This window comes from Hirundo rustica, chromosome 17 (assembly GCF_015227805.2).
Source record: "Hirundo rustica isolate bHirRus1 chromosome 17, bHirRus1.pri.v3, whole genome shotgun sequence".
Classification (NCBI taxonomy): domain Eukaryota; kingdom Metazoa; phylum Chordata; class Aves; order Passeriformes; family Hirundinidae; genus Hirundo; species Hirundo rustica.
Genome location: NC_053466.1, coordinates 7807516 through 7822071, shown reverse-complemented (window position 1 = coordinate 7822071; position 14556 = coordinate 7807516). Strand labels below are relative to the sequence as shown.

The window sequence follows — 14556 nt, the reverse complement described above, 5'->3', positions numbered from 1 at the left end:
CGCGGCGCCGGCCTCTCGGGCGGCCATTGTGGGTGAGGGCGGAAGGTTGCCCTCACACCCTCCTAGGCGGCCATCTCCGGGAGCCCCTTCTGCTCTCTCGGCTTCTCTTCGGTCACCGGGTGCTGATGCAGCCCCGCTGCCCCTTCGCCGGGCCCTCTTCAATGGCAAAGCGAACAACTCGCCCTCAGCAAAGATGTCGGAAGCGGAGACAAGGCCTGGCAGGGTGCTTCCGGCCCATTCCCTCTCGGGATTGGCCAGCAGCGCTCATCGTCACCGCCTTCTCCGCATCCCATTGGCGAAGCCCCGGAAAGGATTGGGCTGCACTCCCCGCAGAGGTGGGGTGGGCGCGTTCCTATTGGCCAGCGCTCCGTGAGGCGCGGACCAATGGGGCACGGCGCTGGTTTGGCGCCCAGTTTGAGCGGGGGCGGGCTGCGGCTGCCGCCCGTTCCCGCCGCGCGCTCCCGTTCCCGCCATGTTCGTCTCCGACTGCCGCCGGGAGTTCTACGACCTGATCGTCACCCAGGTGCGGGCAGCGGGCCGTGACCGGGGCGGGCTGGCACCTCGAGCGCTCCGGCATCCCCAGAGCCCCGGCGGCGGGCGGAGCGGCCTCCCCTAGGGCTCTCTGCCCTCAGCCCCGCTCTGGGCTGCCGCGGTTCCCGCCGCCTCTCGGCGCAGGGTTGGTGCGGGGCATCCCCGGTTCTGCCGGCGGCGGCTGGGGCGCTCCGGTGCTCTGGGGCGGTGGTGGCCTGGCTCCGGGGCTCTGGGGCGGTGGTGGCCTGGCTGCGGGGCGGGGATCGTTGGCGGGGAGCACCGGGCAGGCGGTCCGCTGAGGGCCGCGCGTCTGGCCGTCGCCCCGGTCGTAAAAATCCCTTTCCCGGGTATTTGTCCCCTTCACTACCTCTGGGAACCCGAGACAAAGCAGGGTCAGCGCGGGGAGGTTTCGCCAGGGATTTTGCTTATGCTTCACCTCCTTCTGCAAAAAGTGTTTTTGCGTGTTCTGTATCTTATGCTTTAACCGTGACATCTCTGAACTATTTTTAAAATACATTTCTAACAGTTTTGGTGTTATTTGCCCAGACACTAAATACTGGTTTCTGTCATCTTTAATGTTTTCCTTGCAGTCTTTCTTGTAGCATACCTGTCTGCTACTTTTAACTCAGGGTTTGCTTAACTGCGTTCACTGTCGATGTGTACGGTAAGGTGGTGAAGATTTTGTTGGGCCTCTTTTGGCATTTCTACCAATGAAATGATATTATGGACAGTGTGAATGAAAGTATTTATCTTCATTTCTCCTGCTGTGAGCAAAATCTCAAAGCACCCTTCCCCCAAGACCAAAAACAGCATTCTCACAATACAAACAAAAACGAAACCAACCATCCCTTCCCCCTCCAAAAAAACCTAACCAACCAACCTTGATTTAGGTGAAAAATTTTTTTTTCTGTGTTGTCTTGCTCTTGCTTTTACTACAGATTTTCTTTAGTCAAAACTGTTGCAGATCTGCGCTGCAATTCTAAACACAATGAAAATAATTGTAGGGCTTGACTAGGTGTGAAACATCAAAAGTATGTGAGGTTCAGAGGAGTCTGAGTAATTACATATCCCTAAAGGAGCTGACATATTTTGGGTGTGTGGAGTTGCCTATTTTTAATATTGACAGATATCCAAACGGGTTAATTTTGCTTGCAGTGTCCATTCAGAAGCAATCCTGCTTTTTACTTATGATGATCTCTTTCTGAATTTCTGGTGTCTCAGGGCTCTATGCTTTTCATGTACCAGCACACTATTTGGCCCCTATATTAATGCTATTATTTTGTTATTTTTACAGCGTGTTCTTCTTCTTGTCGCTTCAGATGTTGATGCATTATGTGCTTGTAAAATACTCCAAGTAAGTCTTGGTTCATTATCACTGCAGGCTGACAGTATGAGAAAATATCTGTGCCCTGGGATCCTATAAATGGGTGTGAACTGGGGAACAGGGGAAGGTTTCACCTGCTTTTGTAACATTTGTTTCCATGAGTTATAGTGCTGAAAACTGGTGAGTTGTAGCCTCAGAGTTCATGTAGATTTGTCATTTGGGACGTTTTATTTTAAGGATTTGTGTGGAATAGAGCCATAGCCTGGTGTAGCATTGCAGGAGAGGCTGCTTCCCCTCCCCTTTGCTCACAGCGGTTGCTTCCTTGCAGGCTTTGTTTCAATGTGACCACGTGCAATACACACTGGTGCCGGTGGCTGGGTGGCAAGAACTTGAAACTGCCTTTCTGGAGCATAAAGATCAGGTGAAAAAATACTGGAAAATTTTTAAGCAGTAGCTGATCTTTTGTAAATATAAATTTCTTCCCTTCCCCGATTTAAAATGCCAGCGCTGAAGCTCATTATTATTAGTGGTTACTTCAAAACTGTGGCTACATTTTAACATACCAGTAATAAACTTGTCCACTTTTAAACATCATCTCCAACAACTGTGCTCTAATGTTGATCGAGTCAAAGGAATTTTGCACACCTTTTGAGATATAAAGGGGCTGGTATTGGATGTCCAACATCCCTGAATTTTGTGTTTTGCCTTAAAAATTTTTCTGCCTCACAGACATCAAATATCAGAAAGTAAACACAAGTTTTGGCAATTATGAGTGCTTTGGAGGTTTTGTAAAGGTTTCAGTTTTCCATGTTTTCTGGCGATTTAAATAACAAACTGCTTCTTTTTTTCTGCTTTTGTTTGCAGTTCAAATACTTTGTTCTTATTAATTGTGGTGCCAATGTTGACCTCCTGGAAGTTTTACAGCCTGAAGAAGACACTTTATTTTTTGTGTGTGATAGTCACAGGCCGATCAATGTAGTGAATGTTTACAATGACACACAGGTAAAAGCTTTTCTTTCATGAGAAACACACCACTGTGTTTTGGTGAGCAGTGGAGTGCTTTTCTGTGTTTGTAAAACTGGTTAGAACATTAGCTTGTAGGTCAGAAAGGAGCATTAATAAAGAAATGCTAAATAATATTAATAAATAACGTACATGACCAGAAAAAATCCTTTTTTCAGTAGTTAGAGCGATGTGGTAGTTGTCAGTAGTAAGCACCTGTTAATCTTGCTGCTATAAATCAAACTGCCGTAAATCAGAGGATAAATATCCTCCAGAATGTAATGTGTTCTCTCTCAGCATATAGCAGCACCTAGAATTTAAAGTACCAAGCACAAATTATTTGATTTTAACGAGCATTAAGATGATAATTCTTTCAGTAATGCTCTAACAAAGGAATACGCATTTTTACTCTTAGTTTCTGTAAATCAGTATGGTATTTGTATTAAAAACCAATGTTTTGTTTTGCCAGGAATTAATACAGCCTAAATGAATTTTTAGTTTCTTTTACTAAGTAAGAGAATTTGGCATTTTGCTCGCTGAATAGGATACTTACTCTAAAATACAGTTTTCTTCTTGCTAGATTAAGCTGTTAGTCAAGCAAGATGATGATCTCGATGTTCCTGCTTACGATGACATCTTCAGGGATGAGGAGGACGAAGAAGAGGACTCAGAGAATGAAAGTGATGGCTCAGAACCCTCAGAGAAGCGCAGGCGTTTTGAAGAGGTTTGTTTCACTGCTGTTTCGTCAAAGGAAGAGAAATAACACTGCTCTTACATAGATTTTACATCATAATAATGTTTGAGTTTGAAAATTGTGTTCCATTACATCATGAATCCAAGTGCAAGATTTAAAAATAATCTACTACAACAGGTAGTTTCAGATAAAACATTTATTTATAGGAACTACACAGAAATATTTTCTCCAAATAATAATAAAAAAAACCTGTTTTGAACTTATACATAATTCTTTGTAAAATCAGTGAACTGGAGATATCTATCTCCTAATATGTGCTGTGGGCTCGGCAGTCTAGCAATAAAACTTATTTAGGTATTAACTCCTTTTACAAAAAAAGTGTTTGAGAAGATACAAGCTCACAAATAGTTTAGCAATGCATTTTGTCTGTGCTTGTAGCAGCAAAATAACAAAAAGTATATTAAATGTACACATGAAATTAAATTTGCCATGTTAGTTGTAGCATATTTTCTATTTATATTATAGAAGCAAGCAAAGTCATGAGATGACGAACATTAAGGGGCAACTAAATATAAAGACATCCTTAGATTTAATATATATTTCATGTTATCTTTATCTTCCCAATAGTACTGTGCATTTTTTTCCTAGTGATAGAAAAAGGGCACTATCTTAGCCAAAGAAGACACCCAATTCAAAGGAAAATTAGAAATACACAAAAGCTGTTCCCAGATCTGTTAAGTATTTCACAAAGATCTTTAGTGTGTTCCTCGGAAATATTTTTGAAAATAATTTTCTGATTAAATGTTGTTAATGGCATTTTTTTTTAAAAGGAAAAATTTTTAATGAAAAATCTTACTTACATTTTTTTAATTAAGGCGTAATAATTGAAGTGTCTAGGTGCTAATCTATTAGAATATTTTTCCTAGCTTTTTAACATCCTGGAAATTAATTTACAGGAGGTAATAGAGAGGACGATGAAAAGGCGACAAAGGCGAGAATGGGAAGCACGCAGGTGTGTAAATGGGTTTGCCTTCTGCTGCTTCTCTCTTTTCCTTTCATTCTTTGATTAAAGCTGTGTCAATGGTACAACCACAAAATACCAAGCCGTGATTTGCAAGATGCTTTAGTTATAATTTTTTTCAGAAAGTTGTGAGAGGTATTTAGTACATAAAAATAAAATGTTTAAATGGAGGAAATTGTAAATAGCAATTTAAAATCAGAGTACCAAGAGGTGCATTGGCTCACTTCAAATAGCTGTAGTACTCTTTTCTATCTTGGGGTGAAAATTGTCGTTCTGTTTTCTGCTTTTACAATCCCACTGTAGTCAATAGGAATGAGCAGGAACAAATCAGATAAAATGGGATTTGAGGAATAGTGATGTAATCTTTTTTTCCTTTTTGCTTTATGAGTATCAGTGTGGTTTCCATGTTGTTACTAAGGTCTAATTGCCTTGCAGATAAATAATTCCTAGCCTAAGTTTAATACTTTTAATTGCTAAAATGAAATTTAAATATTAATCACCATTTCTGGCTTATATTTTTAATTACCTCCAATGACCATTTCACCACTTAGTTAAATGTGGTGTGGTTTTTTCCCCATTCTAGACGAGAAATTCTTTTTGATTATGAACAATATGAATACCATGGGACCTCAGTAAGTATAAACTCTGTTTGCCATAAAATTTCAAGGTGACAGTGTAAAGGAAATTAGACAATATCCAAAGTTAGGATTATCTATTACAATTCTGTAATTGTCTAATAATACTATTCAATATATTATTACATCTCACTATTTTTGTATCTCATTTATATATATATATATATATATAAAAACTGCATCATATATATACAAGTAGTTTAACTTAATTTAATGTTTTATGGCTTTTTTTAGATCTTTGCAAGGGTATCTATCTATTTACAAAATACTGTCACCAAAAGACTTGAGCATGTAGGGAGGTTGTTTGTCTTTCAGTGTCAGGATTTCCCAAACAGCACTCAAGACATCAAAATGTTCTTTCTGCCATTTGGCCTCTCTGATTATTTATATTTTATTAAGTGTTTGCATTATATATAATGCAGATTTACAGAGCTCTCTAGAATGTTTGGGGTTTTTTCCTACTTAATATCTTGGGAAGAAGCTGGTAGATTTTCAGACTCCGGGGTGATTTTTAGGCCTTTAGTAAGCTGTGCTGGTACCTGGCAGATTGAACAGTTCTATTTCTTTAGTGAACTGTATCTTGTGTTCATTTGTCTTTTCGCTTCTCCCTCTCGCAGTCTGCGATGGTGATGTTTGATCTGGCATGGATAATGTCTAAGGACTTGAATGACATGTTGTGGTAGGTGTCCATCATTGTTTTTTGTAGAGATTGGGAGCTTCAACCTGTCACAAAGACAAGATTTCCCAAAATTATTTGGTTTCACTATGAGATTCCATTTTGTGGGGGGGAGTGGATGCTTGTCTTCAACTAGAGGATGCATCTGTGTAAATTAATTAAGAGCAACAACAGATTTTGCATGGAAAAAGGGAGAATGGTGCTGTATGTGTATGTCTGCAAAAGAGGGAATGATGCTAGGTAACTTTGTTATTAACTTCTCTGTACTGCTGGTAAGCAGTGTTTCAGATTTGTTCTCTTGCATACTTAGAGGGTTAAATATAATACACTCTATTGGAATATTTGTTGTTTTAACCTTTTTTTACTATTTCTTCTTTTTTAAAAAAAAAAAAAAAATTAGGTGGGCTATTGTTGGCCTGACAGATCAATGGGTCCAAGATAAAATCACTCAGTAAGAAACTTTTTTTATTATTATTATTTCTCTTTCTTCTTACTATTATTACTATTTGATATTTATTTGTCTGTCTTTTAAAATTTTGGGGTTGGGAGTAACTAGAAACAATTAGTAGAGATCAGGAAACATAAAGGTACTATAACAGACATAAATAATTAATGCTGATATTAAATATATTAATGCCTGAATATGATCTATTGCCTTCCAAGAATAGGAATATATGTATTAAAATAAATTACTTTTTATTATTTAGAATTTTTAAGCTAATTTTTTTTTTTTTCACAAAATTGTAAATCAGTCACTTCTGATCTGGGAGGAAATCATGTTTAATTGTAGTTTACCTAAGCATGAACTTGATAGAGTTTTATTAAAGGAAGTAACCTTTTTATGTTCTGTATCATCCAGGTTTCTTTACAGTTTTAGTTAACATATTTCAGATTTTTTTTCTCTTTTTTTTTTTATTTCCTACTGGATGTGATCAGAATTCTAGTATTACATGTGTAGACTTTAATTCTGGTGTTATATTTTTACTAATACATGGACATTTTAAAAGAGATAAATGTAATAAATAAGTGATTTCTTTGGTCTACTTATTTTGTTTTGTTTTAACTGCCCGGGTAAAAAAGATTAATATTGAAAAATCATTATTTAACGAGTTGGGAGGGTTTAAAAATACAACTGCAGTTTTCATGCTGCTGACTTTAGGAAGCATTTTTATTTTCTTGTAATCGAAACCAAAATTTGCCAGGCAGAGAGTGACGAACTTGTTTTTGTTTGAGAATGAAGTACGTGACTGACATTGGAATCCTGCAGCGCCACGTGTCTCGGCACAACCACCGCAACGAGGACGACGAGAATTCCCTGTCCATTGACTGCATGAGAATTGCATTTGAATATGAGTATCCTTACAGGTCTGGGGAAAATGCGCACTTACCCCTCTGGTGAACCCCTCTGGAGTTTTCATCTAGGGAAAAAAATATCCCAGCACCATCTCTGCTGAGAATGGAAATAAAATAAAGGGAAACGTTTTGTGCATGAATCCCTCCTTCAGCAGCCGGTGGGGCTTCAGTTCAGCTTTACCTTTCAGAACTGGTTACAATGCTACTCTTGTGGTACATCCCCTGAGCTTCTCACTGCATTTTATACAGCACAGATGTGTGATGTGTGAGGGCAGCTGAATCCTTTCCTATTTGGATAGGATATTTGTTTGCGGTTATTTGCTGTAACTCCTGCTCAGCCTGCGCCTGGCACTGTACCAGCACTGGTCTCTCTACGAAAGTCTCTGTAACACCTCCTACACCTCTGCCAGCCTCAAGCTTTGGTCTGTACAAGGGCAGAAGAGGCTCCAGGAATTTTTGGCTGACATGGGGTGAGTTGTAAAAATCTGGATAATTTTTTTTCAGTAAAAAATATTCAGAATATAAGCTTGCAAGTACCCAAGCTGTCGGTTTTTAGAAGTGATTGTGGGGCTCTGAGTTACACAGCTTGTATTGGTTTACAAGGAACATTTGCTGTGTGCCTTTATGGAATGGGAGCTCAGTAAAGTAACCTCTGCTTCCTTGCATCTGCTTTTCAATGACTGAAAAATACTAATGCATGCAAGCTTAGTCAGGCTTAACCTTGTTAAATTATCTAATACTTTTTAAAGTCCTGGGGGAAAAAGGCAGAATGCTTGTTTCTTCTGGTGCACCTGTCAGTGAATCTTTTCTTTCTGTTCTTAGTTTGCCCTTGAAGCAAGTGAAACAGAAGTTTAATTCCATGGACATGTCTCTGAAGGAAAATCTGCGGGAGATGATTGAAGAATCTGCAAACAAATTTGGGTAAATTGTTTTAAATACAAAGCTTTTCCTTGAAAATACTTTTTAATTAAGTTCAAATATTTTTGTATGAAGAAGATCTAATATGTTGTTCTTAAAATATTTTTCTTAGATTGACAAAGTAACACTAGATATGCTACAAATGTTAGGATAAGGTTTTTCTTCATGTTCTTAAGATTAACATACTGGGAAGAGAGCTGGTCAGTGTTGATAATGTTAATAAACTTTCCTGGCTTTATTTCATTTTGCAGAATGAAAGATTTACGAGTTCAGACTTTCAGCATTCACTTTGGCTTTAAGAACAAGTTCTCAGCAAGTGACATAGTTTATGCAACAACTTCTCTCATGGAGAACATAGAGAAAGAGGGGCCTGAAACAACTAATTTCATTAAGGCTTTGGACAGTCTCTCCAGGTACTGAAAATGACCCTCTTCAGTATTTTGCAATTTTATTTAGGGAAATTTACTGGAATTGTGGATTTAAAATATGAACTGTTGCCTCATAAGCTGCTGAAAAAAAAATCAAAATACCCCTGTGAATAGTGTTTAGATATATTTTTTAATATGAAAAACTTTATTTTACTAAGGAAGTGTCTATTTTTATTCTTTTTGTCACAGGAGTAACCTGGACAAGCTGCACCAAGGACTGGACCTAGCCAAAAAGCAGTTACGTGCCATTCAGCAGACAGTGGCCAGCTGCATTTGCACCAACCTTGTCATTTCTCAGGGACCATTTCTCTATTGCTCCCTCATGGAGGTCAGAATTGTGTGTGTTTGGGCTCTCATTTGACTCTCCTTTCTGACTGTGCCATCCTTGAATAATAATTCTGGCACAGCAAGAATTACTCTGTAAGAAAGAACCTGTTTCTGTGCACTGTGCTGTCCTGTGATGGGCCAATATTGACATTGCTCTGAACTTCCCAAAGGCAGAATCTGCCCTCACAAAGGGGAGCTGGGTGAGCTCAGCCTCCTGTACTGTAATGGTTCTTGTCAGTGCTCTTTGAGCACACAAAGCTTCTAGGCTTGTCAGTAGATAATAAAAATAAGTGTAAGAATCATCTTGGGTTGTAATTGAAATAATTCTTCTTTTCCTAGGGGACACCAGATGTGAAACTGTTTTCCAAACCAGTGTCTCTGTGTCTGCTTAGTAAATACTTACTGAAATCATTCGTTTGCTCTGTAAGTAAATCAAAAGCATTTGACTCACAAACTTCTGGCTTCTTACTGTTCTGTCAGATACTTGCAGCTGATTATTAAAAGCATTATAGTAAATTATTAATAATGTTTTTCTGCTGATTGATTGGATGCTCTTAGCATATTTGTGAATGCTGCTCTAGGGAAGATACCTGTTTGGAGACTTCACAGCACTGAGTTTTCATTACTAAGATAATTACAATCTAAACATTTGTGTAATTTTGTAAGTTTTGAGGGAGTACATCACTGAAATTTCTGTTAGTCCTTAAAGTGACTTTTACTGTAAGGATCAAGTGGATTAAGAGATCCTGTAAAGAAACCACCTTCTGTGGAACTGCAGAATATCTGTATCCTTAGGTGGCTATTTGTAATGCTGTCTCACATGGAGAACTGATATTAAATTGCCTTCTGAGCCTGGTGTAACAAAGAAGTTTTCTGACTTTCAGACAAAAAACAAGCGTTGCAAACTGCTGCCCCTGGTCATGGCTGCACCCATGGATGTGGAACAGGGAACTGTGATCATGGTGGGGATTCCTCCAGAGACAGAAAGCTCGGATAAAAAGAAGTAAGCAAAGTGTTTGCAAGTTCTAAACCTGCCTCTGAAGCAAATATATCTTTCCTGTGCCTATTTAACGCTGATTATGTCGACTAGAATTGTATCCTCAAAACCACACCTTGTGCATACAGCGTGCACAAGGTGCTTTGAGAGAGGATACCTATCTTCAAGACCTTCCTTGCAAGGCTTTTCCTTTTCCTTCCCTCTTAAAAGAGGGAAATAGCTCACTATATGGCCCATGACTTCATTTCTCAAAGCCTCCAAGGTAAAGATTTTTTCACGTGAAGAAGCGAGGTGCGCGTTGAACACGCGGCACCTGTAAAAACACCTGAGAGCCAATTCCACCTCTCAGTCTGGAAAAAGTTCCTCTCTTCCACCTTAGTAAACATCCCTTCCCATGACACGCACTCCTATTTCTGCTCCTGCCTCAGCTTTTTCGGGAGAGCCTTCGAGAAGGCAGCGGAGAGCACCAACTCCCGGACGCTGCACAACCACTTTGAGATGTCCAGTGAGTAGGGGCCGCAGGGGGCGGGGCTGGTGCGGGGCTGGGCCGGGCTCAGGGCGCTGCCTCCCGTGCAGACACCGCCAGCCATGGGCTCAGGGCACTGCCTCCCGTGCAGACACCGCCAGCCATGGGCTGGGCTCAGGGCACTGCCTCCCGTGCAGACACCGCCAGCCATGGGCTCAGGGCGCTGCCTCTCGTGCAGACACCGCCAGCCATGGGCTCGGGGCGCTGCCTCCCGTGCAGACACCGGCAGCCATGGGCTCGGGGCGCTGCCTCCCGTGCAGACACCGGCAGCCAGCCGGCCTGGCGCTGAGACAGTCTGCGCTTTGCGTGCGCTAACGGTGTGCGCTTTGCTTTGCAGTCCGCGATGCTCTGTTTGGCTTTCAATTCAGCCAAACCAAGCGTGGTATTGATGAGGGGCAGTGAGATCAGCCTGTCTTGCACCTGCTTCAAACAGAGGCAGGCTTTTTTAACAATATTTATTTATCTATGCATGTTGAACGTACACGGAAACATTCTTAGATTTAAGAAGTGCCTGCTCTGCTGTGGAGTGAGCACCTACAAATTAGTTTGCTGTTATCTGGAGCACAAAATAAACCATGTCCTTTGCATTTTGTCCAAATAGCTTCTCCTTCTTAAAGGTGAGTAACAATATAAATTGGTATATTCAGGCTTATTGTTCTTCGAGTGAGACATCTGGTATATCTTTCAGTTATTTGCACCCTGAAATAAAATATTTCATGTTTTAGTAATTGAATTGAAAACAGAAGATCGGGGCAAATTTCTGGATGCACTCATTTCTCTCTTGTCTTAAAGGTAAGACATTTTAAGAATTAATTTAAAAATTATTACAAACCAAGTAACCTGCTACTATCTGTAGAATATTTTTTAAAGCGTGATAACTTTTAGTGAAAATATAGATTGAAGCTAAGAGTTTCTTACAAAGAAAATTGTCTTCCTGTGGAGGAGGAGGTAGCAGACAACATAGAAGCAAAAATTTTTCCTCCCTAAGAGATTTATTTAAGTTTCATCATCCATGAGCTTCTCTTTCATTGTTTTTACCTTCTGGTGGCTTTTTAACTTAGAGTGGAAAAGCAGCATCTGTGCAGTGAGAGAAATGGCAATATTAGCTAATTGTAGCTGATACTGTTACTGACATTTAGTTCTGATGGCTTGAGTTAGAGTTCAGGATGGAATTTTGGTCACAGCAGTGCCCTGGCTTTGATGTTAATGCAGAATTTGCATTTTTCTTTCCCAGTGTGAGCGTTGTAGCCTAGGTTGGTGTGTAGTTTTTATTTGGAACAGAGATGGGGAGATAAGACTTTTTTTGTAGTTGTGAAAAGTAGCTTCACACTAGTCCAGAGCTGCAGGTTAGACAGCAGAGGCATGCATGGCTAACAGGATTTCTACATCCATTTGTTTCTTTCCTCTACACTTTGCTGATTGTTTTGTCTTCTGCTCTTGTTATGCAGTGGTGCCTTTTGGCTCCTTGTGCTGGAAGCTGAGGATGAGACCCTCTGAAATTATTTTGGCTGTTCCAAAGTTCATGGTGCTGCAGTTCTGGTGTATCTTAGGTACCTGTACAGGCCTGGACTGGTGTTTTTATGCCTTTTGGCAGGTCAAAAGGATCTTGATCTCAGCACAGAGTTATTAAACTCTTCTTTTTTTAAACATCCTGCCCTGGTAATGGCAAAAGCTGTCACCTGGCATTTGTACATTGGATTTCTGTACATCAAGCCTGCTTTTATTAGTAGACATGTTTGTGTGATGTTTAGTTGTTGACTGATAACAAAAAGTAGGTTTTGAAGTTCCATATTTATATTACGATTCAAATGTGCTTTTAAAATTGTCTTGAATGCTTTTTTATTTTTTTACTCAAACTATTTGAAACTCTCCTCGAAGTTCTAGAATGTTGAAAATGTATGTTAGTATCATCAGATTGAAGTCTTGTAGTTTAACTGAAAGACTTGTTTTGTGAGAGGAGTTTTAGGATTTTAGGATTTTAAAAATCCAAATGCTGAGTAACTGCCAAATACCAAATAAAAAATCTGGGGAATGCCAGTGTCAAGAAAGCCTTTCTAGTCGTGCCTTGTGATACTCTATTGTCACTCGTAGCTTGACTCTGGAAACAATTTTCCTGGAAGGAGGCTGAAGTACTATGATAATTCTGTGTAGACTGTAGCACTATAAATATTGACAGAGTAGTTTGTCCTGTTCCATGGCAGATTTCATTTTACTTTGGTCAGATGAAATGCCTTGTTGGCCTTACCTGGCTGTGTATATGTGTACATTTAGAATGCTCTTCTACTTGAAGTGTTTGCTTGAATTCACTGTGACTTCAATGTTTTCCTGTATTATAACGAATACATGGAGGTTATGTATCATTGCATCATTCTTTGTACATATTTTAATACAGATTAATTTAATATTAAATGTGATTTAAATGTAGCCAACAGAACCTAATTAAACTATCTATTTTTATTCAAAAAAAAAAAGTTGGTTTGGTTTTTTTATTTTTTTTTTTTTTAATATATGCTGTCATCTTATCTGAATAAAAATCCCTGTGCCAAGCTGGGATGGCCAAAAAATTGTGCTAATTGTGCTTTCTTAGATAAAGCAATGCTGTCTTTTGGTTTTGCATGCTTATCTAGGTAGTATCAGCAATAAATTATATTGCCACATTACCAGCACATTTTGTGTTTTACACAGCACACAAAAACTTTATCACTGTTCTAAAGTGCCTTGCTGGGCTTTAGGTGTCTGGAAATGGAAATACAGAAGTTTTTGCTGTCCTTCAAACAAGCAGTGCCAGGCCAATTAATATGTCAAAGGTAGGAGTGTTTAGTGACACTGAAGTGCACTTCTAAATATTTTCACTTTATCTTTCAGTTGCTAACTGCTGAGTGAGTTAAGTTTAAGATAAATGTAGGAAGTTCATTTATTTGTGTCAAAAGCATCACTGCCATTTCCACAGCATTCAATGACTAGTTCAGCCCTATCACATATTTAAGACTTCTTTTACTGACTGTCATGTTTTGAAAAATGGACACATTTTCAGGCACAAGCACCCTTTAGCTTCAACATGTTGTGTCACACTTGGAGGATGAGGAGTAGGAACTGTTTTGTTTTGCTGTGATGTGCTGGTAATTGCTTTACTGTCAGGTTCTTCAACCAAACGCATGTAACATAAGACATAAACTTTCCTTGTCCCTCCTTTATTGGTGTTGGTTGGTTGGTTTTTGCTGGTTTTTTAAGGTTCAATTTTTCCCAAGATCTGCTGTAAGTGCCAAGAATGCTTTTGCAAATTTTAGAATTGATCAGTTGTTGAACTGATTCCAAGGCCCTCCAAATGTGGCCGTAAAACAGTCAGGAGGGTGGGATGCTGTGTAAAAAGAAAGTTATTCGATCTCTATGACCTGAAGTAGTCTCTGGCAATAGATAGAAATTTAGCATGTTAGCATTTTAGAACATGAACAACAGACCCCAATGCTCCTTATGTAGTTGATGGTATAGCATTTCCAGATTAATATGTTAATTCTACCTGGAGAATAATTGTATGAGGAAATTATGGAACAGTTTCATTCAGCAGCAGTAACTTGGTGGTTTGAGTGGCCTGTTTAAATTTGTGTAGGTTGGGTAAAATGATCACTTGACATCTCTGCCTGAAGAGATAATTATATTTTTGATTGATTATCCCACACAGAAAATGTGGCTATAATGAGTCATTTTTAACTAAATAGAGCACTGAGAAATCAACTTAGCCTTTTAAATGTACAGTCATTTTCCACCTAGCCATGTCTGAATGCCAACAGAAACATTCCCTAAGGAGTTCATTGAAGCTGCAGTAACTCTTCCAATGTGTCTGCTTGCTGGAATAGTAGCCACCTAATCAGTTCTTTAAATATTTCTGCTGCTGCTAATCTGAGAACAATAGCAGCATGAAACAAATCCTTTTAAATGTTTTCGTTTTTCTTAACAAAATAAAATGATGAATATCCTTAAATACCAAAGTACTGAAGCAGCTGAACAAGCTGATTTATGCCATTCCTGCTCAGTGATTCATGGCTGTTTTCTCCATGGGGAGATAAATTTGAACATAATTGAAATTGCACAGTAAGGACCTGATTTGGTTGGAATTGAAGTGAATC

The 14556-nt window shown here is 39.4% G+C and overlaps 1 protein-coding gene across 2 annotated transcripts; it reads left to right on the top strand.

Moving 5' to 3' along the window:
- Positions 1–407: 407 nt before the first annotated feature.
- CDC45 (cell division cycle 45) lies at positions 408–12892 on the top strand. Of its 2 annotated transcripts, none has more exons than XM_040080914.1 (19): positions 408–523; positions 1826–1885; positions 2184–2276; positions 2720–2857; positions 3438–3581; positions 4508–4563; positions 5156–5204; positions 5825–5886; positions 6284–6334; positions 7117–7236; positions 7575–7706; positions 8059–8157; positions 8406–8567; positions 8772–8910; positions 9249–9332; positions 9794–9912; positions 10335–10411; positions 11158–11224; positions 11881–12892. In XM_040080914.1, the coding sequence occupies exons 1-18, from the start codon at positions 473–475 to the stop codon at positions 11220–11222; spliced, it is 1701 nt and encodes a 566-aa protein (XP_039936848.1). In that variant the 5' UTR covers positions 408–472; the 3' UTR covers positions 11223–11224; positions 11881–12892. The 2 variants fall into 2 exon arrangements, with proteins under 2 accessions (XP_039936848.1, XP_039936849.1); XM_040080915.2 differs by lacking the exon at positions 408–523 and adding an exon at positions 1136–1195 and having other exon boundaries at positions 11881–12858.
- The last annotated feature ends 1664 nt before the right edge of the window (positions 12893–14556 follow it).